The sequence below is a fragment of the Hemitrygon akajei genome, chromosome 6 (genome assembly GCF_048418815.1).
Source record: "Hemitrygon akajei chromosome 6, sHemAka1.3, whole genome shotgun sequence".
In the NCBI taxonomy this organism is placed as follows: Eukaryota; Metazoa; Chordata; class Chondrichthyes; order Myliobatiformes; family Dasyatidae; genus Hemitrygon; species Hemitrygon akajei.
The window spans coordinates 95,461,069-95,484,980 of record NC_133129.1 but is presented as its reverse complement, the minus strand read 5'-3'; the positions used below and the strand labels follow the sequence as shown (position 1 = coordinate 95,484,980).

Here is a 23,912-nt window from a genome sequence, read left to right as displayed (position 1 = left end):
GGAATTTTGGTAAGGGCTCCCAAATCCTAAGAACTTTCTACCGGGGCACAATTGAGAGCATCCTGACTGGCTGCATCACTGCCTGGTATGGGAACTGTACTTCCCTCAATCGCAGGACTCTGCAGAGAGTGGTGCGGACAGCCCAGTGCATCTGTGGATATGAACTTCCCACTATTCAGGACATTTACAGAGAAAGGTGTGTAAAAAGGGCCCGAGTCACCCCAACCACAAACTGTTCCAGCTGCTACCATCCAGGAAATGGTACCACAGCATAAAAGCCAGGACCAACAGGCTCCAGGACAGCTTCTTCCACCAGGCCATCAGACTGATTAATTCACACTGATACAATTGTATTTCTAAGTTATATTGACTGTCTGGTTGTATATACTACTTATTACAAATTACTACAAATTGCACATGTAGACACAGACGTAACGTAAAGATTCTTACTCCTGGTGTATGTGAAAGCTGTAAGTAATAAAGTCAATTCAATCGATTAGAGATTAAGATAAAAGAACCCTGGGGAAAAGTGATCATAATACGATTGCATTCACCCTGAAATGTGAGAGGGAGAAACTAAAGTCAGATGTATCAGTATTACAATGGAGCAAAGGGAATTACAGAGGCATTGAAGAGTAGTTGACCAGAATTGATTGGAAAAGGAGGGAGCGACAATGGCTGGAATTTATAGAAGCATTTCGGAAGGCACGAGATATATACATTCCAAAGGGGAAGAAGTATTCTAAAGGAAAGATGACACAACCGTGGCTAACAAGAAAAGTCAAAGCCAACGTAAAAGCTAAAGAGAGGGCATATAATAGAGCAAAATTTGGTGGGAAGTTAAAGGATTGGGTAGCTTTCAAATACATAAGGCAACTCAAAAGACATTATGAAGGCAAACTGGAATACTAAAGTAAGCTAGACAGTAACAGTAGGGAAAATACGTTAAGTTTCTTCACATACATAGTGTAAAAGAGAGGCGAGGCTGGATATTGCAGGGCTGGAAAACAATGCTGGAGAGGTAGTGTCTCCTAGGAATACTAGGGTCCCATAATACTCTCGATCCACTCCAGGTGATTCCTGACGCTGGTGTAGACACCGTACACCCCGCACTTCTGACCCCAGGACACGACGCCGGCGGTGAAGTAGGTGTCGTGGTGCAAGGGGTCCTTGAAGACGAGGGATCCCCCTCCGTCACCCGTGCACGCATCTGCTCCTCCCCCGGTCCCGGCGCAAATCACGGCTGGGGTGAGTGGGAGGGGCGCCGAGGCTCCCTGGCAGTTGTCCCGCTCCACCACCGGCACCGGGGCGAACATTAGCACCTCGCTCTGAGAGAAGTGCTCCGTCTCCCCGAAGCCGGAGACCAGGCCCACTGTCCCCACCTCCACCTCGTCCCGGGGCAGGCAGATAGGAGACATGGTCGGGCCCATCCTCACCTTGTCCCGCAGCCTCACCAGTGCGATGTCGTGGCCGACAGGCGATTTAGCGTAGCCCGGGCGGACGTGGACCTCCACCCCTTCCAACGCTGTCCAGCCGGCCGCAGAGCTCCGGTCCGTTGCCCCGGCGAACATCCGCGGCCTGAGCTCGCCTTGCACACAGGAGGCGCTGGTTAGTACCCAGGCATCGGAGAGAAGCGCCCCGCCGCACACCCGGTTCTCGAAGTACACCTGCCAGGGGAAGTTCCCGTCCCGGGCAGGAGCTCCGCCGAAGATCCGCTGTATCAACAGGGGCGGTCGTTGTGGTTTTCCGCAGACTTGACCAAGAGGAAAGACAACAGTCAGAGAAGATGTAAAGGCAGATTAGGACCATAAGACATAGCAGTAAGATTATAGGCCATTCCGCAGATCAAGTCCTTTCCAGTATTCCTGTGCCCCTCATCATTCTATGCACCTGAATAAGGTCACCCCCATTCTCCTAGAATCGATTGAATAAGCTCCCAACCTCCGTTCAACCTCTCTCTGTAACAGCTCCTCGTATCCTGGCGACATCCTGTTAAATCCTCTCTCTTACAGCAGGGTGACCAGAGCAGGACACAATATTCCAAATGCACCCTCACCAACGCCTTGCAGAACCGCAACATAACTTCCCACCTTCCGCACTTAACGCCCTGACTGACGGAGGGTACCAGCAGTGAGTGCGGGTCCATCTACATTGACACCACGGCGAAGAAAACCCACCAGCACCTCTACTTCCTCGGAAGGCCGAGGAACGCTGAGATGTTCCCGATGGGCTTCACCACCTTTTATCAACTGCGCCACAAAAAGCATCCTATCCGGATGCATAATGGCTCGGTAGGGCAACTGCTCTGCCCGTGACCACAGGAAACTACAGAGAGTAGTGGACACAGCTCAGCAACTCACGGAAACCAGTCTCCCCTCCAGGGGATTTGTTGCAGTTATACAAGACATTGGTGAAGGTGTATTTGGAATATTGAACTCAAATTGGTCAAGGACAGTGGAAGTAGAAAAAACAGATGTCTTTGCTCTTGCCGTGTACTTGAAGGAGATAGAGGTGGCCATTTTGTGAGACTGTCCTTGCAGCCCCCATTTTGTGAATTACTTGATGAACTGGTTCCTGCTCTGGGATAATCTAATCAGAGCAATTGAACTTGGACATAAGGAGTTTCTGCTATTGATCTGCTAAACCTGAGACCATTCTCAGATAAGCTGTTTACTGTGTACAATGGCAGGTTCGGAGAAGTATTCTCAGTAACTCGGCCCAGTTTGACTGGTTTAAACCACAGTTGAAAAGAACAGAAGAAGTCACCTAAGGCACAAAGTTGTGTAGCCCTTGGACTACATCCAATGGGAATCTGACAGCAGTCAGTCAGCTGACTGGTGAAACACTACATTTGAACTGATAAGGGAAGAGCAGGGGGCTTCAAACATGAAGCTGTGAGAATGCCGGAGACTAACTATCTCGAGGAAGAACCCTGTGTCAGGGGTTGGGAGAAAATGGATCAAGTGTATGGCCAGCCTGGGATACTCTGTATCAGTGCTATAAATTGGAGAAGTGGTCTGAGTGAGTATTGGTACAGAGGGAATAGAAGAATTCATGTTTTAAGTTGTTGCCCCACGATCAACTTCTTTACGTTGTGTTTGTGCAGAGACAATGAAGTGTGTAGTTGCATAGTGAATTGCCTAACTTAGATCAGTTGATGATTGGTCAACAGTATGTTAGATGTACACATGATAGATAAATGAACCTGAATCTGAATCAATATAAGCATTGATGCTGTTGTTACCAATTCCTTACCCGACTGTTAAATTGTTCATTCACCAATTGCTTGTCGGCCTCAGTGAGAGTTGGATGCCTGATATATAACTCTTCCCATTCATATCTCTTGACTGATGCAGTCTCCTCTCTCTCCCAATTAGCCGGGCTTTGACCCAGTTTGGGTGCTGTATCACTCAGGGATCTCATTGTAGAGCTGTATCAGTTGGGCCTAACCTCCCCCCCCCCCCCATTCTGACCTGTGACTCTGCACACCCCAAAGGTCCCTCAGGAAATCCAGGTCACATGGGCAGTCTAGGCTCCTCTATTTGTGTAACCACAGAGGAAACAATTAAAATAGAGCTACAGCTTAGCCAGCTGTCAATTTTTCTAAGAGTTCTGAATATTCCTGATAACTACCCCAAATTTTTAAAAAGTGAATCAAAAATCTTTAGAAAAATTAATACTATTACAAACTAATTACCAGCATGAAATCCACATTAAATGATTTACGATACCATAGCATACACAGTTAACTTATGAACATGTAGCTCACTGTAACCATATGTTTCATCCTGGGCCAGAACAGGCTAATGGATTTTCTAGCTGGCCTGAGACTATAGAGTCAACTACTAGTTCCTGGTTTAATGCTCAGTGGTTAATGACATGAGGAATTGTCAGGAATACAGCAGAGTGATGGGGGTTTGCCGTTTTATATTTTGTGTTTTCTCACTTGTTTTTTTGCAGTTTGTGCAATTTTTTTTTCTTGTGTTGGGTGTTTGGTGTTTTGCTTTGAACAGGTTCCATCGTGTTTCTTTGTTTCATGGCTGTATGCAGGAAGATGAATCTCAGGGTTAGATACTCATACATAATTTCATATTAAAAGTACTTTGAACTTTGGGGGTTTCAGTCTGGGAATGTGGGTAAATGTTAGTGTTTTGCTACAGTTCTAGAGCAGTTGCTCACCCCAAGAATGTGGACGAGATGTTCGCTCACCTGGTTTACAACTTGGGAGGGTCTCTCCCACCACACTATTCATCCACTTCCCATTGTCTTGGCAGGAGTATTTCCCTGTGCAAATAAGGAGGTTAAATCAGGGAAAGAGAGAGTCAAAACTTCCCATCTGAAATTGCGTGTGCGCGCGCACGTGCAGTGGAGGTTTTGTGATTTTTTTTGTGTGTATGTGAGTGAAGGGTTTGTATGGTGTGAGGGAGAGTTCGTGGTTGTGTGCGAGTGTGTGTATGGAGGGATTGTGTGATGGGGCATGTGAGGAAGGAAGTTTATGATTTTTGTGTGTACACACGTGCATAAGACTGTGTGTGGGAGAGGGTGAGGGATTGAGTGGGAGCGTGGCTATGGATACTTTGTGTGATGGAGTGCTTGTGTGAGGAAGTTTATGATTGTGTGTGCGCATGTGTGTGTGTGCGTGTGAGACAGTGTGTGTGAGTGTGAGGGGTTACACCATAAGACATAGAAGGAGAATTAGGCCATTCAGCCCATCGAGTCTGCTCCATCATTCCATCATGGCTGATCACGGATCACACTCAACCCCACCCACCTGCTTTCTCTTCATATCCTTTGATGTCCTGACCAATCAGGAAACAATCAACATCCACCTTAAATATATGCATGGACTTGACCTCCACCGCAGTCAGTCAGAGCATTCCACAGATTTACTACGCTCAGGCTTAAAAAAAATCCTTTGTACTTCTGTCCTAAAGGGTGGCGCCACAATTTTGAGGCTGTGCCCTCTAGTTCTGGATTCCCCCACCATAGGAAACATCCTCTCCACATCCACCCTATCTAGTCCTTTCAACATTCGGTAGGTTTCAATGAGGTCCACCCCACATTCTACTAAATTCCAGTGAGTACAGGCCCAAAGCTGTCAAACGCTCCTCATATGTTAACCCTTTCATTCCTGGAATCATCCTGATGAACCTCCTCTGGGCTGACTCTAATGATAACACATCAACAATTTCCCACTGCATTCCATCTGCCACATTTTTGCCTCGTCTTCCAATTTGTCAGTCCTACTTCAGTCGCATTGCTTCCGCAGCACCAATTACCCCTCCACCTACCTTCGTATCATCCACAAACAGTTCTGACCCGCCCAAGAATCCCCTCATAACCACAGATCTATTTAGAATGTATAAATAGCCTATCTGACATTAGTAAATGGGTAATTAATCCTTAATTAATGTTTCAGAGATCTAAAATCCATTTCAATAGATACGGGTCAAATTTACCCGGAACAGCCTCAATATACTAAAATTTGTAGCAACTATACGAAAGTATAAATTTTTAAAATATTTTCATATTTGCGCATTTTAGGTCAAATTTCGTCTAAAAATGGCATTTAGGGTGTTTTTACTGCTGTCAAATGTCAAAACGGGTCAAATTTGACCCGAACAGTATGTAAGGGGCGCGCGCCTGTGTGTGCGTGTTCCCGTGTCTGTGAGTGATCATGTATGTATGTATGTTCCGGTGTTCGTGTGTTCCTCTCAGTGTGTGCATGCATTCTTGTACCCATGTGCTTGTGGCCCGTGTTCCCGTGTTTGTGTGTTCCTTCAGTTTGTGTATGTGTTCTTGAGCCTGTGTTTATTGTATGAGTTCCCATGTTTTTGCTAAGCGTAGTCCAGGCCCTTCACCTCCTCGGACACCCCCACCACCACCGCCTGTCCTCCGTCCGCTGACCACCCCCTCCCCTAGTGCTCCACAACTGAACAGCGTCCGTATGTTTCTCTCGACGTCCAGTGTCTCACCATCGGCACCGCCCACCATTGTATAATAAGTTTGGCGGCATCTGTAGCTGACGACGGAGCCAGAGCGGGTCCCGGCTTCACCGTCCAGGTATTCATAGCTGCCATTCTCAATGTCCTCGGGGACACCACATTGTGCGACTGCAAGGGAAGCAATGAGTGACATCAGATCGGCGAGGGAACAGCGTTCTACAAACCGAGCCAAGTCTTCCTGGTGTGTGTGTGTGTGTGTGTGTGTGTGTGTGTGTGTGTGTGTGTGTGTGTGTGTGTGTGTGTGTGTGTGTGTGTGTGTGTGTGTGTGTGTGTGTGTGTGTGTGTGTGTGTGTGTGTGTGTGTGTGTGTGTGTGAGAGAGAGAAGAGACTTGCTCTCTACGTGTGTGTGTGTTTGAGAGTGAAGAGGCTGTGTTGCTGTCTCTGTGTGTGAGACAGAGAGAGAGAGGGAGATAAAGAGGCTGCATTGTAGTCTGTGTGTGAGAGAGAGAGCGAGCAGAGCTGTGTTGCAGTATGTGTGTGCGTGTGTATGTGTCTGTGTGCCTGTGTGTGTGTGTGTGTGTGTGTGTGTGTGTGTGTGTGTGTGTGTGTGTGTGTGTGTGAGAGAGAGAGAGAGAGAGAGAAATATAGTGTGTGTGTAAAAGAGAGCGAAAGATAGTATGTGTGTGAGTGTGTGTGTGTACGTATGCGCGTGTGTCTGTGATTGTGAGAGGGTCAGTGTGTGTATGAGTGTTCAACACTGATTTCTCGAACTTCCCGTAATTGCTCCCCCTCTCCTTCACCATTCCTATTTCCCTCTCTCACTTATCTCTTTATCTGCTCATCACCTCCCTCTGGTGCTCCTCCCCCTTCCCTTTCGTCCATAGTCTTCTATCTTGTCCAATCACATCCCCCCCTTCTCCAGCCCTTTTTCACGAATCAGCTTCCCAGCACTTTACTTCACCCCTCCTGGTTTCACCTCTCACCTACCACCTTGTACTTCTTCCTCCCCTCCCCTCACTTTCTTGCTCTGAATTCTTTTTTTTTCCAGTCCTGAAGAGGGTCTCGGCCCGAAACGTCAACTGCTTTCTCTTTCCCAGAGATGCTGCCTGTCCTGCTGTGTCCCTCCAGCGCTCTGCGTCTGTGTATGAGCATGCCTGTGTCTTGTGAGCGTATCGGGAACTCCTGTTACAGTGAGGACCCTCAGCGGATTGTCGGAATGGCCCATCCCAGTAATCAGAGACATCATTACGAAATTCCCATTATCGTTCACTGAGACCCTCATTCTCCCCACCCCAGAACTCAGGGCTTATCACCTTGGCAGGTCTTTCCGTCACTGTGGAGACTGTATCCTTGGCGGCAGTAACAGCGGTAACCTCCGATGTAATTGTGACAGAAGTGTTGACAGGGTGCCTGCGCTTCCCAGCGGACACCGCACTCATCGACATCTGAGAACAGGAGATGCAAAAACTGGACATTCGGGTCAGACACTGGCCCTCGATCCCATCCATCGGGATCACGGAGGATATTTAATGAGGAGGCGGGGAGGCTTTTGGAAGCTCGGAAAGCTGACGGCAACGGGGAGCCAGCCGAGAAGAGACGAGGTCTGGCATTGACGGTGAGACTACATGGAGGGGCCAAGTAGTGATGGTGGGTTAAAATGAAGGTGATAAGTATTGATTTTATTTATCTATTTATTGAGTTACAGCGTGGAATAGGTCCTTCCCGGTCTTTGAGCCACGCCACCTAGCAATCCCCTAATTTAACCCTGGCCTAATCACGGGATAATTTACAGTGACCAATTAACCCACCGACCGGTACATCTCTGGACTGTGACGGGAAACTGAAGCACCTGGAAGAAACCCAGGTGTTCACGGGGAGAATGTAGGAAGTCCTTACAGGAGTTGAACCCGGGCTAACCACTACACTGCTGTGCCTCGACGTGGGAGGATCAAATATTGTTGGCGGGACAAGATGGAGAGGCTAAGTATTGATGGGGAACAAAATGTAGGGGCCAAGCATTGATGGTGGTACAAGATGGAGGTGGCAGGGGATCTATTCCTACTCCTTTTGTCTTAAATTCAAGAAGACTTTCCTGCACCACCTTCGCAAGATCAGCTGAGGACTAACAGTAAATGCTGGTTCTACTAGTGATAGGGACATCCTAAAATTGAAGACTATCCTCTGAATGAAACCGTTACCCCTCTGATTCCTATCTACCTTCCCTCACCTTAAACCTATGCCCTCGGGTTCTCGATGTACAGTGGTATGCATTCACCCTATATCTACCCCACCCGAACTTCTCTGAAGAAATTGACCTAATCTCAGCTCACATGGCATTTCCTAGGTTATAGACTTTCGGGGTAGAAGAAACCACCTCTTAGAACCCGCCATTCTCTGCTCTTGGGGAATTTTACACGTTCCAGCGAGATCTCATCCCAGTTCTTGAAATCATGGGAACATGATGAAGTATTCTTCTAACGTGGATTGTTTGACAGAGAAACAATAACATAAAAAGTTACTTTCTTGGCAAACAACCGGAGCTTCAAAAAGCAAATTACACCCACCAATGGCCACTTCATTGGGCACCTCCTGTCTTCCGTTTCAGTAGCCCATCCATTTCAAGGGTTGACGTTTGGGCGTTTAGTGACAAATAATGGTGTGAAAAACACACAAAAAAACACCCAGTGAGCGTCAGTTCCATGGGAGGAAGCAACTTGTTACTGAGAGGGGTCAGAGGAGAATGGCCACACAGTTGTTGTTCAGGCCAAACTTCAGAATGGGGAAGAAACACGATCTTAGTGACTTTGGCCGTGGAATGGTTGTTGGTGCCAGACGGGGTGGTGTGACTACCACAGGAACTGCTGCTCTTCAAGGATCTTCACGCACTACAGTCACTAGAGTTTACAGAAAATGGCACGACAAACAATAAACATCCAGTGAGAGGCAGTTCTGAGGGGAAAAACGTCCGTGTTAATGACAGGGTTCAGAGGAGAATGGCCAGACTGGTTCGAGCTGACAGTAACTCATTACAACAGTGATGTGCAGAGGAGCGTCTCTGAACGCACAACACACCGAACCGTGCAGTGGATGGGCTACAGCAGCAGAAGACCAGGAACAGACCTTCAGCGGCCTCTTTGTTAGGCACAGGGGGTGGCTGATAAGATATTTGCATCATTGAGCGGAAGTGGAGGTGTACCTAATAAAGTGGCCACTGAGAGTATGTCCTGGGGGCAGAACAGGTCATTCGATCTGTTAACACCCAGAAGTTTAACTCTCTCCAGCACTGAACTCCAATGTAGACTGGTTCATGTTCGCCCGGTCTCCGGTCTCCGTATGACTTGTTCACAGCCACGGCGAGGGAGATATGTCACTCTCCCGCACCTGTCGGCACTTACCCACGGCCTCGTAAGAGATGAAGAGTCCGCGCCGGCTCTCCCGACTGGCGGAGTGGCTGCGCACTCGGAGCCGGACGGTGTGCAGGTCAGTGCCGGACGCGCTCGGGAACGGCTGGTGGAAGCGGCTCGACGTCGTGTTCCCGCAGAACCTGCCCAGGCGCTCCCTGTCTGCGTACACCTGCCGAGGGAGAGCGGGACATGGGCAGTGACTTCCAGAGCACCTAACCCACTCCCCGCCCTCTCTAGGCTAACCCGCCGTACTGAAGCCACCTGGAGCGGTGTAATTTGGCTCGGGAACAGGCCCTTCGGTCCATGTCATTCAAGATCCCTACTTGTTACTGAGAGGAGTCAGAGGAGAATGGCCGCACAGTTGTTGTTCAGAGCAAACTTCAGAATGGGGAAGAAACACGATCTTAGTGACTTTGGCTCGTCGGATTTGCCTACATTTGCCCCATATCTCTGTAAGCCACTCCATGGCATGAAGAAATTGGGAACCCCTGCTCTAAACCTTTCCTCTCCAGCCACCTGTCTTTTTAAAGATACGTAAGATGCCGTGTATCTTTTAAATGTTAACGTGCCTGCCTCAACTTCTTCCACTTTCTCATCCACGTACCTGAAGGCAGGGGCAGAATTAGCCACTTCAGCCCATCGAGTCTGTTCCGCCATTCTATCCCTCTCAACCCCATTCTCCCCGTATCCTTTGACGCCCTGACTAGTAAACAATCTGTCAACCTCTGCTTTAAGTACATCCAATGATTTTCAGTCTATACCCAATATACCCAGCGTAGGTATTTACCCCACACTGTCAGTTCGTTCCACGTAGCCGCCAACCAACCAAGTCGGAGCATGAGTGGAGAAGTGGGGTAGGGTTTGGACGGAGGGCGGAGGGTAAGGGATGAGAGGTAAAGGGAGAACGGGGGTGGGTCATGTAGGTTGGAGGAGTCCTGGGGGAGGAGGAGGCGTCGGAGAGTGTGAGGTAGGGTGAGGGAGGCCTGGGAGGGGTGGGAGGTAACGCGGGAGAGGCGTGGGGAGGGCGAGGTAGCCTGAGGGAGAGAGAGGCCTAGAGAAGGACGAGGTAGGGTGGGGGAGGGTGAGGTATGGAGGGGAGGCGTGGGGTGGGCGAGGTAGGATGGGAGATGCCTGAGGGAGGGTGAAGTAGGGTGGGGGAGGCCTTGAAGAAGGTGTAATGGAGGGCGAGAGAGATAGTAATGTATGGTGGGGGAGGCCTAGGACAGTGTGAGGTAGGGTGGGGCGTGAGAGGGGTGGTGAAATCGGGTGGAATTGAGGAGAGGGGTGAGGTGGAGGTTGGGGATGGTGAGGAATGGTGGGGAAGTCTGAGCATAGGTGGGGTGATAGATGAAGGGGTGTAGGAGGTTGAGAGAAGGTCGGGAAACTGAGGCAAGATGGGAGAAGCGAGGAATGGTGAGGAAGAGGAGGCAGGAGAGTAAGAGAGGATGATGAGGAAGAAGGTGAGGCAGAAATCCTCAGTATAATTTTTCTCCTCGAAACTCCGACACCCCACCACCACCGAGACTCAAGGGACTGACCAGGAAGTACCTCCACGTAGTTGTGCCGACACGGGGACGATCGCTCGGAGTCGTAGTGTTGCAACTGGAGTCTGAGGCCGAAGCCTGGGGACACCGCCACCTCCCAGCTCAGCCGTTCCTCCGGATGGTAGTTGGGCAGGCGGATCTCACCAAAGAGCCCCGGGTCGTCTGACCCTGACACAGGGGGAGAGAGCGCGATCAGCACCAGGAGGGTCCTGGGAGGAGAGGACAGAGAGTGAGCCGAGGTCACGTGCAGAGAAATACCGCACGGAAACAGGCCCTCCGGCCGTACTGACTATCGTCCCATTTCCACTGCACTCCCACCCGCACCCCCAGGATCTTGCAGCGGCCGATTAACTCACCGACCCCCGTATGTTGTTGGGATGCGGAAAACCATCTGGCGGGGAAAGTGGAGATTCCGGATTCGACTGGAATCAACAAGGAATGCTTGACAACTGTGGCAGGGTTTGAATGCCATAATTACCCACAAAGTTAGATCTTGCGATATAGGGGATAGAAGAACTCCGCTTCCAGATTAGCGCAATGCCTTCAACTCTCGTCTTGACCAGAGAGAGATTAAATAATCCTTTAGTCAAGAGATCGGATCCAAGGAAAGCATCTGGTCTGGATGGAGTACCTGGCCGAGTACTGAAGCCCTGGTGTATTCACGGATATCTTCAACCAAACCGTTCCTGCAGGGTGTGATACCCACCTGCTCCAAATAAGCTTCAACCAAACCGTTGCCCAAGAAGAACCTAGCAACCTGCCTCAATGGTTATCTACAGTGATGAAGTATTCCGAGAGGCTGTGTGAGTGGCGACTTGGATCGGATGCAACATGTCTACGGCAGATGCCATCTCATTGGCTCTTCATCTGACCCTGGAACATCCGGACCATGCCTGTGATAATAAACTTGATTCTGATTCTGACCGCAAAGGTGCATGCATCAGGCTACTCTATTGATTACAGCTCAGCGTGTAATGCCATCATCCCTCCAAAGCTAATCAGCAAACTCACAAGACCTGGGCCTCAGTACCCTCCTTGTGCAGTCGGGTCCGGGATTTCCTCACTTGTAGACCCCAGTCAGTTCGGATTGGCAAAAAAAAAACGATGGCCTCCACAATCTCCATCATCACGGGAGCACCACAGGGATGTGTGCTTAGCCCACTGCTCGACTCGCTTTACACCGAGACTGAGACTGTGTGGCTAGGTTCAGTTCCAACTCCAGATAAAAGTTTGCAGATGACACCACTGTTGTGGGCAAGATCAAAGGTAGCGATGAATCAGCACACAGGAAAGAAATTAGAAAGATTGACTGAGTGGTGTACTAGCGACAACCTCTCACTCATGTCAATAAGGAACGCCAGGAGGGAGAACTCCATGAGCCAGTAAACATCGGAGGAGCGGAGGTGGAGAGGGTCAGTAACTTTAAATACCTGCGTGTTTCAGAGGACCGGTCCTGGACCCATCATATTAATATAATTTTGCAAAAAAAAAGCTCGACAGCGACTCTACTTCCTCAGTAGTCTGCGGAGATTGGGCATGACATCAAAAACCTTGGCGAACTTCTGTAGATGTGTGGTGGGAGGTGTACGGGCTGGCTGCATTGCGGCCTGGTGCGGGAACACCAATGCCTTTGAGTGGGAAATCCTGCCAAAGGTAGTGGATTCGGCCCAGTACATCACGGGTAAAACCCTCCCAGCCGCTGAGCACATCTGCATGAAACACAGCCGCAAGGAAACAGCATCCGTCATCTAAGATCCCCACCACCCAGGTCACGTTACCTTCTCGCTGCTCCCGTCAGGTAGAAGGTACACGTGCTTCGGGGCCAAGGACAGTTACCACCCTTCAACACAAGAGGATAACTACACTCATGCGAATTCTGGTGTTCACACAACCGATGGTCTTACCCCAAGGACTCTGTATCTCGTTATTTCATGCTCGTTATTTATTGCTAATTATTTATCTTTGCAGTCGCACAGTTTGTTGTCCATTGATCCTGTTTACAGTTACCGTTCGATAGAGTTGCTAAGTCAGCCCGCAGAAAAGCAATCTCAGGGTTGTTTGTAGTGACATGTCTGTACTCTGATAATAAATTTTACTTTGAACTTTGAGGAAACTGGAGTGTCTGGGCCAGGGGAAACCCACATGGTCACAAGAAGAACGTACAAATTATATAGGTACACACACACACACACACACACACACACACACACAACACACACACACACACAGGAGGGTTATATTAAATAAATAGTGCAAAAAGAGAGAAAAGATAGTGAGGTAGTGTTACAAACACGAGAAAGTCTGCAGAAGCTGGAAATCCAGAGCAACACATGCAAAATGCTGGAGGAACACAGCAGATCAGACAGCACTTATGGAAAAGAATAAACAGTCGATTAGAGTAGTGCACCTCTGCAGCAGTCCCAGAGGGTCTCGCACTTAATTCTACACCCATGTCTTAAGACGTTTGAGGCATCGCTCATTGAAGATGTCCTGCATGCTGGGAAGGCTACTTCTAATGATAGAGTTGATTGAGTTCACAACTTTCTGAAGCTTCTCACGATCCTGTGCAGTGTCACCCCATACCAGACGGTGATGCAGCCAGTCAGAATGCTCTCTATGGTACAACTGTAGAAATCTGCGAGTGTCTTTGGTGACAAACCAAATCTCCTCAAGCTCCTAATGAAATGAAATCGCTGTCGTGCTTTCTTTGTAACTGGATCAATATGATGGGCCCAGGGTAGATCCCCAGAGATGTTAACGCCCAGGAACTTGAAATTGCTCACCCTTTTAAGAGATTGTATATTTGCTAATTTTTATAGATGAACCATCCTGTCCGGATGTATCAGAGTCTGGCAACTGATCTGCACGGGACTGCAAGAGAATTGTGGACACTGTTCATTCCATCAAGGAAATCAGCTTCCCCTGTAGAATGCAGAACGATCAATCGCATAAACAGGCCCTTCGGCCCTCAATGCCTGTGCTGACCGTGATCCTGAATTAAATGCAATCTCTTCTGCCTGCACATGCTCCATATCTCTCCATCCCCTGCATATTTACATCTCTAACAGTCTCTGAAACCCCACTACTGTATCTGCTTCCACCATCATCACTGGCAGCCTCTTCCAGGCACCCATCACTGTGTAAAAGAAAACTTGCGTAGGGACATCTCAACTTTCCCTCTCAACTTTAATTTTTAATTGAGATACAGCATGGAATAGGCACTTCCGACCCTACAAACCACGCCGCTTGGCGACCCCTCAATTTAGCCCTTGCCTAGTCACGGGGCAATTTACAATGACCAGTTAACCTATCAGCTTTGCATTGTGGGAGGGAACCGGAGTACCTAAGGGAAAACCACGTTGTCATGGGACAGTGTACAGTCAGCAGCGGGTACGGACCCCAAAGCGTTGTGCTAACCACCATGCTACTGTGCCACCCCAACTTTCATGCCTTCCAAAGTTTGTGATTTCTACTACTGGGAAAAAAATTTGACTCTCTACCCAATCTCTGCCTCACATAGTCTTAGAAACTTCTCTATGGTCTCACCTCAGCCTCCGACATTCCAGAGAAAACAAACCGAGGTTGTCCAAGTTCCCTTTGTAGCTAATACTCTATTCTAGACAGCATCCTGCTGAACCTCTTCCACATCCTCAAGAGCAGGATCAGGTTTATTTTCACTGACATAGGCCATGAAATGTATTGTTTTAATAACATACATGACGGGGATAACTTCACTAGCCCCATCACAGAAATGTTCCCACAACCTATGGAGTCACTTTCAAGGACTCTTCGCCTCATGTTCTCGATATTTATTGCTTATTTATTTATTATTATTATTTCTTTCGCATTGTATTTGCTCAGATGGTCACACTGGTTGAACGCCCAAGTTGCCGCAGTCTCTCTTTGATTCCATTATGGTTATTATTCTCTGACGTATTTAATGCGTATGCTCACGAGAAAATGAATCTCAGTATTGTAGGTTGTGACATAAATGTACTTCGATAATAAATTTAGTTTGAGCTTTCAACTTTAAAATACATTATCTTACACATAAAATTAAGCAGTGCAAAACGAGAGCGAAAACATCGAGGTAGTGTCGATGGGTTCGTGAGCCTTTCAGAAATTTGATGTTCCTGAAATATTAAATGTGTTTCATCAGGCTCCAGTACCTCCTCCCTGGTGGTAGTAATGAGAAGAGGGCATGACCTGGATTGTGGGGACCCTTAATTTTGGATGAGGCCCAGAAGAAGGCAATGGCAAACCACTTCTGTGGGAAAAAATTGCCAACAACAAACATGGTCATGAAGACCGTGATCGCCCACGTCGTAAGGCAAGGTACTTGACCAACCCGCGAGTGTGGTCAAAGATGAGTACCCCCAAAAAAAGTTTTACAGACCATGAGCATCGGACTGTAAGGCACAGGAGCAGAATTAGGCTTGGCTGCTCTGCCATTCCATCATGGCTGGTTCATTATCCCTCTCATCCTCATTCTCCTGCCTTCTCCCCGTAACTGGTGACATCTTTACTAATCAAAAACCCTTTAAATCTACCCAATGCCATTACATCAGTGCATTGAGGCAGTGCAAGGGAAAAAATTACAGAATGTTACAGTTACCGAGAAAGTGCTGTTCAGGCAGACAGTAAGGTGTAGGGACCATCATAAACACATAAGAGAGAATGCAGATGCTGGAAATCGGGAGCAGCGCATAGAAAAATGCTAGAGGAACTCAGCAAGTTATACTGCGTCTGTGGAGTGAAATGAATCGACGACGTGTCGGGGTGAGATCCTGTATGGGGGGGGGCAAGTGTGTGTGTGTGTGTGTGTGTGTCTGAGAGAGAGAGAGAGAGAGAGAGAGAGAGAGAGAGAGAGAGAGAGAGAGAGAGAGAGAGAAAGAGAGAGAGAGAGGTGTGTGTGTTTGAATTTTGCTCAACGCCATAATGAGTTCAAGAGATCTTATCACACAACGGAACAGTTCAATAGTACTATAACAGCGGGATAAAAGCTGGTAATACGTGTCTTCAGACCTTTGTACCGTCTATCCGATGGGAGAGGGAAGACGAGGTCCTGGTTTGGTGGGTTTTTTGATCATGTTGGCTGCTTTACTGAGGACAGTTGGGGAGAATGAGGGTGGGGGAGATGGGGAACGGTTCTGCTCTGGAGTACTCACCCGAACGCCACTAATCTCAGTCCCATGATGTCCGAGTTAGCAGGATCACCAGCAGCATTGGACACTGAAAGGACTGGCGAGAGTGACGACTGTTTAATGTTCAACCAGATTCAGTGACCTTGGCACAGTCTGTTTAATTCACCAGAGCACGTGACTCTATCAACCTATCGGAAGGGAAGACTGTCATGGCGGGCAGAGAAGGATTGAAGAACTTGGCCCTTCTAGGCTGGTCTGTCTTTCTACAAGTTCCTGGCGCACCAGTGACCTCGCGTCACGGAACCTAGTCTCCCCTGTGAACTCTGTCTATACTTCTGGCTGCCTCCGTAAAGCAGCGAGCATAAGACCCAAATCACTCCCTTTCCCACTCTCCCATCGGGCAGAAGATACAAAAGTTTGAAAGCATGATCCACCAGACCCAACCAAGGTTAACCATGATACTGTGGGCAATTGGAAAAGAGCGTGTTGGATCCTAACGATTCGCCTTGGGCACCCGTTACTCTTGGGCCTAGACACCGCCTGCCCCGTCTCCATCAGCTCCGCGTCGCCTTCATGAGCCGCTAAACTTGCCCTTTAACGCTGAAAGTTCCAGAGAATTCCCTACCCTATGTGATCTCCCTCGTGATTTATTTCTTGTAATCCATGCACTATTTAGGAAAATCTCTGCACTTCATGAACAAAGATTCTGAGGTGTGAGGCAAATTCCAGTTACCCGCTGTCCAGATGCTCAAAAATCTAAATCGAACAAAATCTGGTTCACGTGATGTTAGTTCCCTCACTCAAGTTCAATTTCAAGTGTATTGTCATTGTACCATATACGTTTAGATCGTCAAACGAAACAAATCTCCTCCGGCAACACACACAAAATGCTGGTGGAACACAGCAGGCCAGGCAGCATCTATAAGGAGAAGTGCTGTTGACGTTTCGGGCCGAGACCCTTTGTCAGGACACGACGTCTCCTCCGGATCACGGTGCACGACACAGTACATATACATCACAAACGTCATATTCTCACCAATAAATCAACAAATAATAAAATATATTCCAGAGGATTGCAAAAAGCAGAAGGTGAGTTTACGACACACTCCCTTTGAATCCACCTGGGTCCCGTTCCACATTCTCCCTTTAGGTCCGGAGGCACCCCGCTTCTCACACTCCCTTTAACCCACCAGGAGGCCGCTTACTACACTCCTATTAAACTCATTGGGACCACGTTTCCCACTCTCCGTTTAAACCCACCGGGACCCCGTTTCCCACGCTGCTTTTGAACTCACAGGGACACGGTCTCCCACTCTCCCTTTAAACCCACTGGAACCCCATTTCCCATACTCCCTCTAAACACCCGGGACCCCGTTTCTCACACGCCCTCTAAACCTACGTGACCTTGTTCCTCACACTCCCTTTAAACTCACCAAGACCCCGTTTCCACACTCATTTTAAACGCACCGGGACTCAGTTTCTCATACTTGCTCTAAACCCACCGGGGCCTCATTTCTCACACACCGTCTAAACCCACCGGGGCTCCGTTTCCCGTACTCTCCTTAAACCCAGTGAGTGCCCATCTTCCACACTCCCTTTAAACCCACCGGGACCCCAATTTCCTCCTCCCCCCCCCTTTAAACCCACACGGACACCGGTTGCCGCACCCTCTTTGAATTCACTGGGACCAAGTCTGCCACTCTCTCTTTAAACTCGGCAGAACCTCGTTTCCCACTCTCCCTTTAATTCAACAAGTTACCGATTCCTACACTCCCTTCAAACCCACCGGGACCCCGTTTCCCAAACTGCTTTTAAACTTACCGGGGTCCCGTTTCCCACACTCTGTCTACACCCACCGAGAATCCGTTTTTCACACTCGCTTTAAATCCACCAGGATCCAATTATCTACACTCCCTTCAAACCCACAGGGATCCCCCTTGCCACACACTCTTTAAACCGAACGGCTCGGCGAATCCTACACCCCCTTTACACTCACCGGGACCCCCGTTTCCCATTCTCCCTGTAAACCCATCCGGAAAATGTTTGCCAGATTCCATTTGAACCTAATAGGTCCACGTTTACCGCTCTATCATTAAAGCCACCTGTATCCCGTTTCGCACACTCCCTTTAAAAGCATCGGGACCACCTTTTCCCACACTCCATTACCCACCGTGAATCCCGTTCCCTTCCCCGTCCCTTTAAACCCACGGGACTTTATTTCCCACATTCCCTTTAAGCTCACCTGGAGCCCGCTTCCCACTCTTCCTTTAAAACCAGCGGGACCCCGTTTCCCAATCTCCATTTAAACTCACCGGCCCCGTTTCCTGTTCTCCATTTAAACCCAACGATACCCGCTTCCCACACTCCCTTTACACCTACCAGGAACCCATTTCTCACACTCCCTTTACACCTACCAGGAACCCATTTCTCACACTCCCTTTACACCTACCAGGAACCCATTTCTCACACTCCCTTTCACCAACCAGGACCCAGTTCCACACTCCCCGTTTAAACCAACAGGGACGTCGTTTCCAACAATCCGTTTAAACCCACCGGGCTCCGTTTTCCATTAAACCCACTGGAACCATGTTTCCGATTAACTTTCAAACTCTCCCTTTAAACTCACCGGAGCCCTACATCCCACTCTCCCTCTAAACTCATCAGGCCTCTACATTTCGCGTGATACCTACCGAATCCTTTCCCCACAATCCCTTTAAAAAAACGGGGATCCCGTTTACCACACACCTTTTTTAAACACACCAGGGCGCCATTTTCCATACTCCCCGGAAAGCAAAGGGACGCCGATCCACACTTCCTTTGAACCCACCGCGATCCCATTTTTCACATTCCATTTAAATTCAACGGGACCCCGTTTCCCACATTCCCTGTGAACCCACCGGGACCCCGTTTTTCACATTCCATTTAAATTCAACGGGACGTCGATTCCCACACTCCCTTTCAGACCACCGGGACCCTATTTCCCACACTCCCTTTAAGACCAATGGTACCCTGTTTTCAACACTCCTTTATGAACCAACGAGACTCCGTTTCGCTACTCACTTGAAACCCAGCGGGACCCCGTTTTCCCACACTCTCTCTAAACCCAGCAGGAAACCGTTTCCCACTCTCCTTTTTAAACTCACCCGAACTCGGTTTTCCACTCTGCCTTTACGCTCACCCCGCGTTACCCACATTCCCTTCGATCCCATCTCGACCCGGTTTCAAACTCTCCCTTTAACCTCACCGGACCCCGTTTTCCACTCTCCCCTGGAAACAACCTGGGCTGCAATCCTGTTTCCCACACATCCTTTAAACCCACCGGGACCCCGTTTTCCGCACTCCCTTTAAACCTACCGGCACCCCGTTTCCCACACTCCCTTTAAACTCAGCGAGACTCAGTTTGCCCGCACTCCCTTTGAAACTACCGGCACCCAGTTTCCTACTAATCCCACCTCGACTCCGTTTCACAGTCTCACTTTAACGCCACCAGGTTACCATTTGCCACACTCCCTTAAACTCACTGTAACCCCGTTCCCCACTCTCCCTTTAAACACACTGGGACCCCGTTTCCTACTCTCCCTTTAAACCCACCGGGACCCCGTTTCCCACTCTCCCTTTAAAACCCACCGGGACCCCCGTTTCCAACTCTCCCTTTAAACCCACCGGGACCCCGTTTCCCACTCTCCCTTTAAACCCACCGGGACCCCGTTTCCCACTCTCCCTTTAAACCCACCGGGACCCCGTTTTCCCACTCTCCCTTTAAACCCATCAGAGCCCCGTTTCCCTCTCTCCCTTTAAACTCACCGGGACCCCGTTTCCCACTCTCCCTTTTAAACCCATCGGGACCCCGTTTCTCCACTCTCCCTTTAAACCCACCGGCACCCGTTTCCCACTCTCCCTTTAAACCCACCGGCACCCCGTTTCCCACACTCCATTGAAACTCACCGGGACTCCATCTCCCACTCTCCAAGTAAACCCACCGGGACCCCGTTTCCCACTTTCCCTTTAAACCCACCAGGGCCCCGTTTCCCACTCTCCCTTTAAACCCACCGGGACCCCGTTTCCCACTCTCCCTTTAAACCCACCGGGACCCCGTTTCCCACTCTCCCTTTAAACCCACCGGAAGCCCGTTTCCCTCTCTCCCTTTTAAACCCACCGGGACCCCGTTTCCCACTCTCCCTTTAAACCCATCAGAGCCCCGTTTCCCTCTCTCCCTTTAAACTCACCGGGACCCCGTTTCCCACTCTCCCTTTAAACCATCGGGACCCCGTTTCCCACTCTCCCTTTAAACCCACCGGGACCCCGTTTCCCACTCTCCCTTTAAACCCACCGGCACCCCGTTTCCACACTCCATTGAAACTCACCGGGACTCCATCTCCCACTCTCCAAGTAAACCCACCGGGACCCCGTTTCCCACTTTCCCTTTAAACCCACCAGGGCCCCGTTTCCACTCTCCCTTTAAACCCACCGGGACCCCGTTTCCACTCTCCCTTTAAACCCACCGGGACCCCGTTTCCCACTCTCCCTTTAAAACCCACCGGAAGCCCGTTTCCCTCTCTCCCTTTAAAACCCACCGGGACCCCGTTTCCCACTCTCCCTTTAAACCCATCAGAGCCCCGTTTCCCTCTCTCCCTTTTAAACTCACCGGGACCCCCGTTTCCCACTCTCCCTTTAAACCCATCGGGACCCCGTTTCCCACTCTCCTTTAAACCCACCGGGACCCCGTTTCCCACTCTCCCTTTAAACCCACCGGCACCCCGTTTCCCACACTCCATTGAAACTCACCGGGACTCCATCTCCCACTCTCCAAGTAAACCCACCGGGACCCCGTTTCCCACTTTCCCTTTAAACCCACCAGGGCCCCGTTTCCCTCTCTCCCTTTTAAACCCACCGGGACCCCGTTTCCCACTCTCCCTTTAAACCCACCGGGACCCCGTTTCCCACTCTCCCTTTAAACCCACCGGGACCCCCGTTTCCCACTTTCCCTTTAAACCCACCAGGGCCCCGTTTCCCTCTCTCCCCTTTAAACCCACCGGGACCCCATTTCCCACTCTCCCTTTAAACCCACCGGGACCCCGTTTCCCACTCTCCCTTTAAACCCACCGGAAGCCCGTTTCCCTCTCTCCCTTTAAACCCACCGGAACACCGTTCCCCACTCTCCCTTTAAACACACCGGAAGCCCGTTTCCCCACTCTCCCTTCAAACCCACCGGGACCCCGTTTCCCCACTCTCCATTTAAACCCACCGGGACCCCGTTTCCCACTTTCCCTTTAAACCCACCAGAGCCCCGTTTCCCTCTCTCCCTTTAAATCCACCGGGACCCCGTTTCCCACTCTCCCTTTAAACCCACCGGGACCCCGTTTCCCACTGTCCCTTTAAACCTACCAGGGCCCCGTTTCCCTCTCTCCCTTTAAACCCACCGGGACACCGTTCCCCACTCTCCCTTTAAACACACCGGAAGCCCGTTTCCCTCTCCCCCTTTAAACCCACCGGGACCCCGTTTCCCACTCTCCCTTTAAACACACCGGAAGCCCGTTTCCCACTCTCCCTTCAAACCCACCGGGACCCCGTTTCCCACGATCCCTTCAAACCCACCGGGACCCTGTTTCCCACTCTCCCTTCAAACCCACCGGGACCCCGTTTCCCTCTCTCCCCTTAAACCCACAGTGACCCCTTTTCCCACTCTCCCTTTACACCCACCAGGGCCCCGTTTCTCTCTCTCCCTTTAAACCCACCGGGACACCGTTCCCCACTCTCCCTTTAAACACACCGGAAGCCCGTTTCCCACTCTCCCTTTAAACCCACAGAGACCCCGTTCCCCATTCTCCCTTTAAACCCACCGGGACCCCGTTTCCCACGATCCCTTCAAACCCACCGGGACCCCGTTTCCCACTCTCCCCTTAAACCCACAGAGACCCCGTTCCCCACTCTCCCTTTAAACCCACCGGGACCCCGTTTCCCACGATCCCTTCAAACCCACCGGGACCCCGTTTCCCACTCTCCCCTTAAACCCACAGAGACCCCGTTTCCCACTCTCCCTTTAAACCCACAGAGACCCCATTCCCCACTCTCCCTTTAAACCCACCGGGACCCCGTTTCCCTCTCTTCCCCGTAAACCCACAGAGACCCCATTCCCCACTCTCCCTTTAAGCCCACCGGGACCCCGTTTCCCTCTCTCCCCTTAAACCCACCGGGTCCCCGTTTCCCACTCTCCCCTTAAACCCACAGAGACCCCGTTTCCACTCTCCCCTTTAAACCCACTGGGACCCCGTTCCCCCACTCTCCCTTTAAACCCACCGGGACCCCCCGTTCCCCACTCTCCCTTTAAACCCACCAGGACCCCGTTTCCCTCTCTCCCTTTAAACCCACCGGGACCCCGTTTCCCTCTCTCCCCTTAAACCCACAGAGACCCCGTTCCCCACTCTCCCTTTAAACCCACCGGGACCCCGTTTCCCACTCTCCCTTTAAACCCACCAGGGCCCCGTTTCCCACTCTCCCTTTAAACCCACCGGGACCCCGTTTCCCACACTCCATTGAAACTCACCGGGACTCCATTTCCCACTCTCCAAGTAAACCCACCGGAGTCTTAGTTCCCAATCTACCATTGTTGTTTGCTCCTTTTAACCCTTTGCTCCCTTAACTCCCTTTAACCTTTTGCACGCCGTTCTTGTTCTGCTTCCCCTACTGTCTTTAAACGCCCGTACAGGGGTTCCCAACCTGGGCTCCGCTGTCACGTTGCTTAATGCTGTCCGTCCATGGCATAAAAAGGCTTGAGTACGACTTCCGCGATTTTTGTCTGCTTCTCCGTCTCCTTTACTCCCGGGAAGTATTTGCGGCACCTTTGTTAGATCTCGTTCCCTTCATTACGTTTGTTTGGAACAGGAAATCTTGTTACTCTTATACAGATCAGAGCTGAAATACCGAGTTATGATATAATCACCCTGCAGAGTGCAGTGCTTGTTACGATGGAGCTGCTGCAACGTTTCATGTGCTTCGGGGGCGGGGGGCTTGCTCTCAGGAGAGGCTGAGAGATCGGGGCTGTATTCGCCAGATATGAGAAGAATATGAGGAGTATCGAGATTCTGACAGGTCCCGACAATGTCCGGAATCAGGAGTCGCATTCTCAAAATAATGGGCCGTTCAGGACGGAGATTAAAACAATTTTCAAGTTAGGGTCAGTCCTCGGAATCTCCATAGAGATGCGGTCACTGAATACGTGTCTCAGGAGTTTTGGGGACTGGAGAGTCTGGAGTAATGGGAAGAAGAAGAGGAAGGAGGAGGAGGAGGAGGAGAGTACCTGTTACCCCCCCCCCCCCCTCTCCCCATGGGTCACCTGATGCCACGGGAGCAGGATGAGCAGCAGGTGCAGACCGCAATCCTGGTTACGTGACCACTGATGCCAGGCAGACAATATCTTAAGATTGACCGTGTCTGGGGTAGCCAATCTTTTAAAGACACTGCCCAGAAAAAGACAATAGCAAACCACTTCTGTAGAAAAATTTGACAAGAACAATCATGGTCCTTGGAATGACCATGTTCACTCATGTCATAAAATAGGAGTGAATGAGTGTGGTCAAAGACAAGGTGGAGTGAGAGGTTTAATGTAATTGGTTTATCGTTGTCACATGTACCCGGTACAGAAAAAGTTTTGCATGCCATCCGTACACATCATGTCCGCATAGGAGCAGAATAACCGCTCTGCCGATCCTTCATACTGATAGTTTATCCCTCTCAACCTGATCTTCTTGCCTTCTCCTCAGAACCTATGACTCTTACTAATAAATATCCTATCCAACTCCACTTTAAATATGCCCAACGTCGTTATATCAATGCATTGAGGCAGTACAAGGAAAAAGAATAACAGAGTGTGGAATA

At 49.9% G+C, this 23,912-nt stretch overlaps 1 protein-coding gene across 1 annotated transcript in view; it reads right to left on the bottom strand.

The window, feature by feature from the left end:
• Positions 1–348: 348 nt before the first annotated feature.
• The window catches only part of LOC140729814 (complement C1s subcomponent-like), a 93,577-nt gene continuing 70,013 nt past the window's right edge, over positions 349–23,912 (bottom strand). The window contains exons 4-10 of the mRNA XM_073050026.1: positions 16,062–16,173; positions 10,898–11,102; positions 9,341–9,518; positions 7,259–7,390; positions 5,976–6,113; positions 4,210–4,284; positions 349–1,753 (exon numbers count right to left, since the gene is read on the bottom strand). Coding sequence (XP_072906127.1) covers positions 1,041–1,753; positions 4,210–4,284; positions 5,976–6,113; positions 7,259–7,390; positions 9,341–9,518; positions 10,898–11,102; positions 16,062–16,173 — 1,553 coding nt within the window. The 3' untranslated portion in view covers positions 349–1,040. The remainder of the gene's footprint in view (positions 1,754–4,209; positions 4,285–5,975; positions 6,114–7,258; positions 7,391–9,340; positions 9,519–10,897; positions 11,103–16,061; positions 16,174–23,912) is intronic.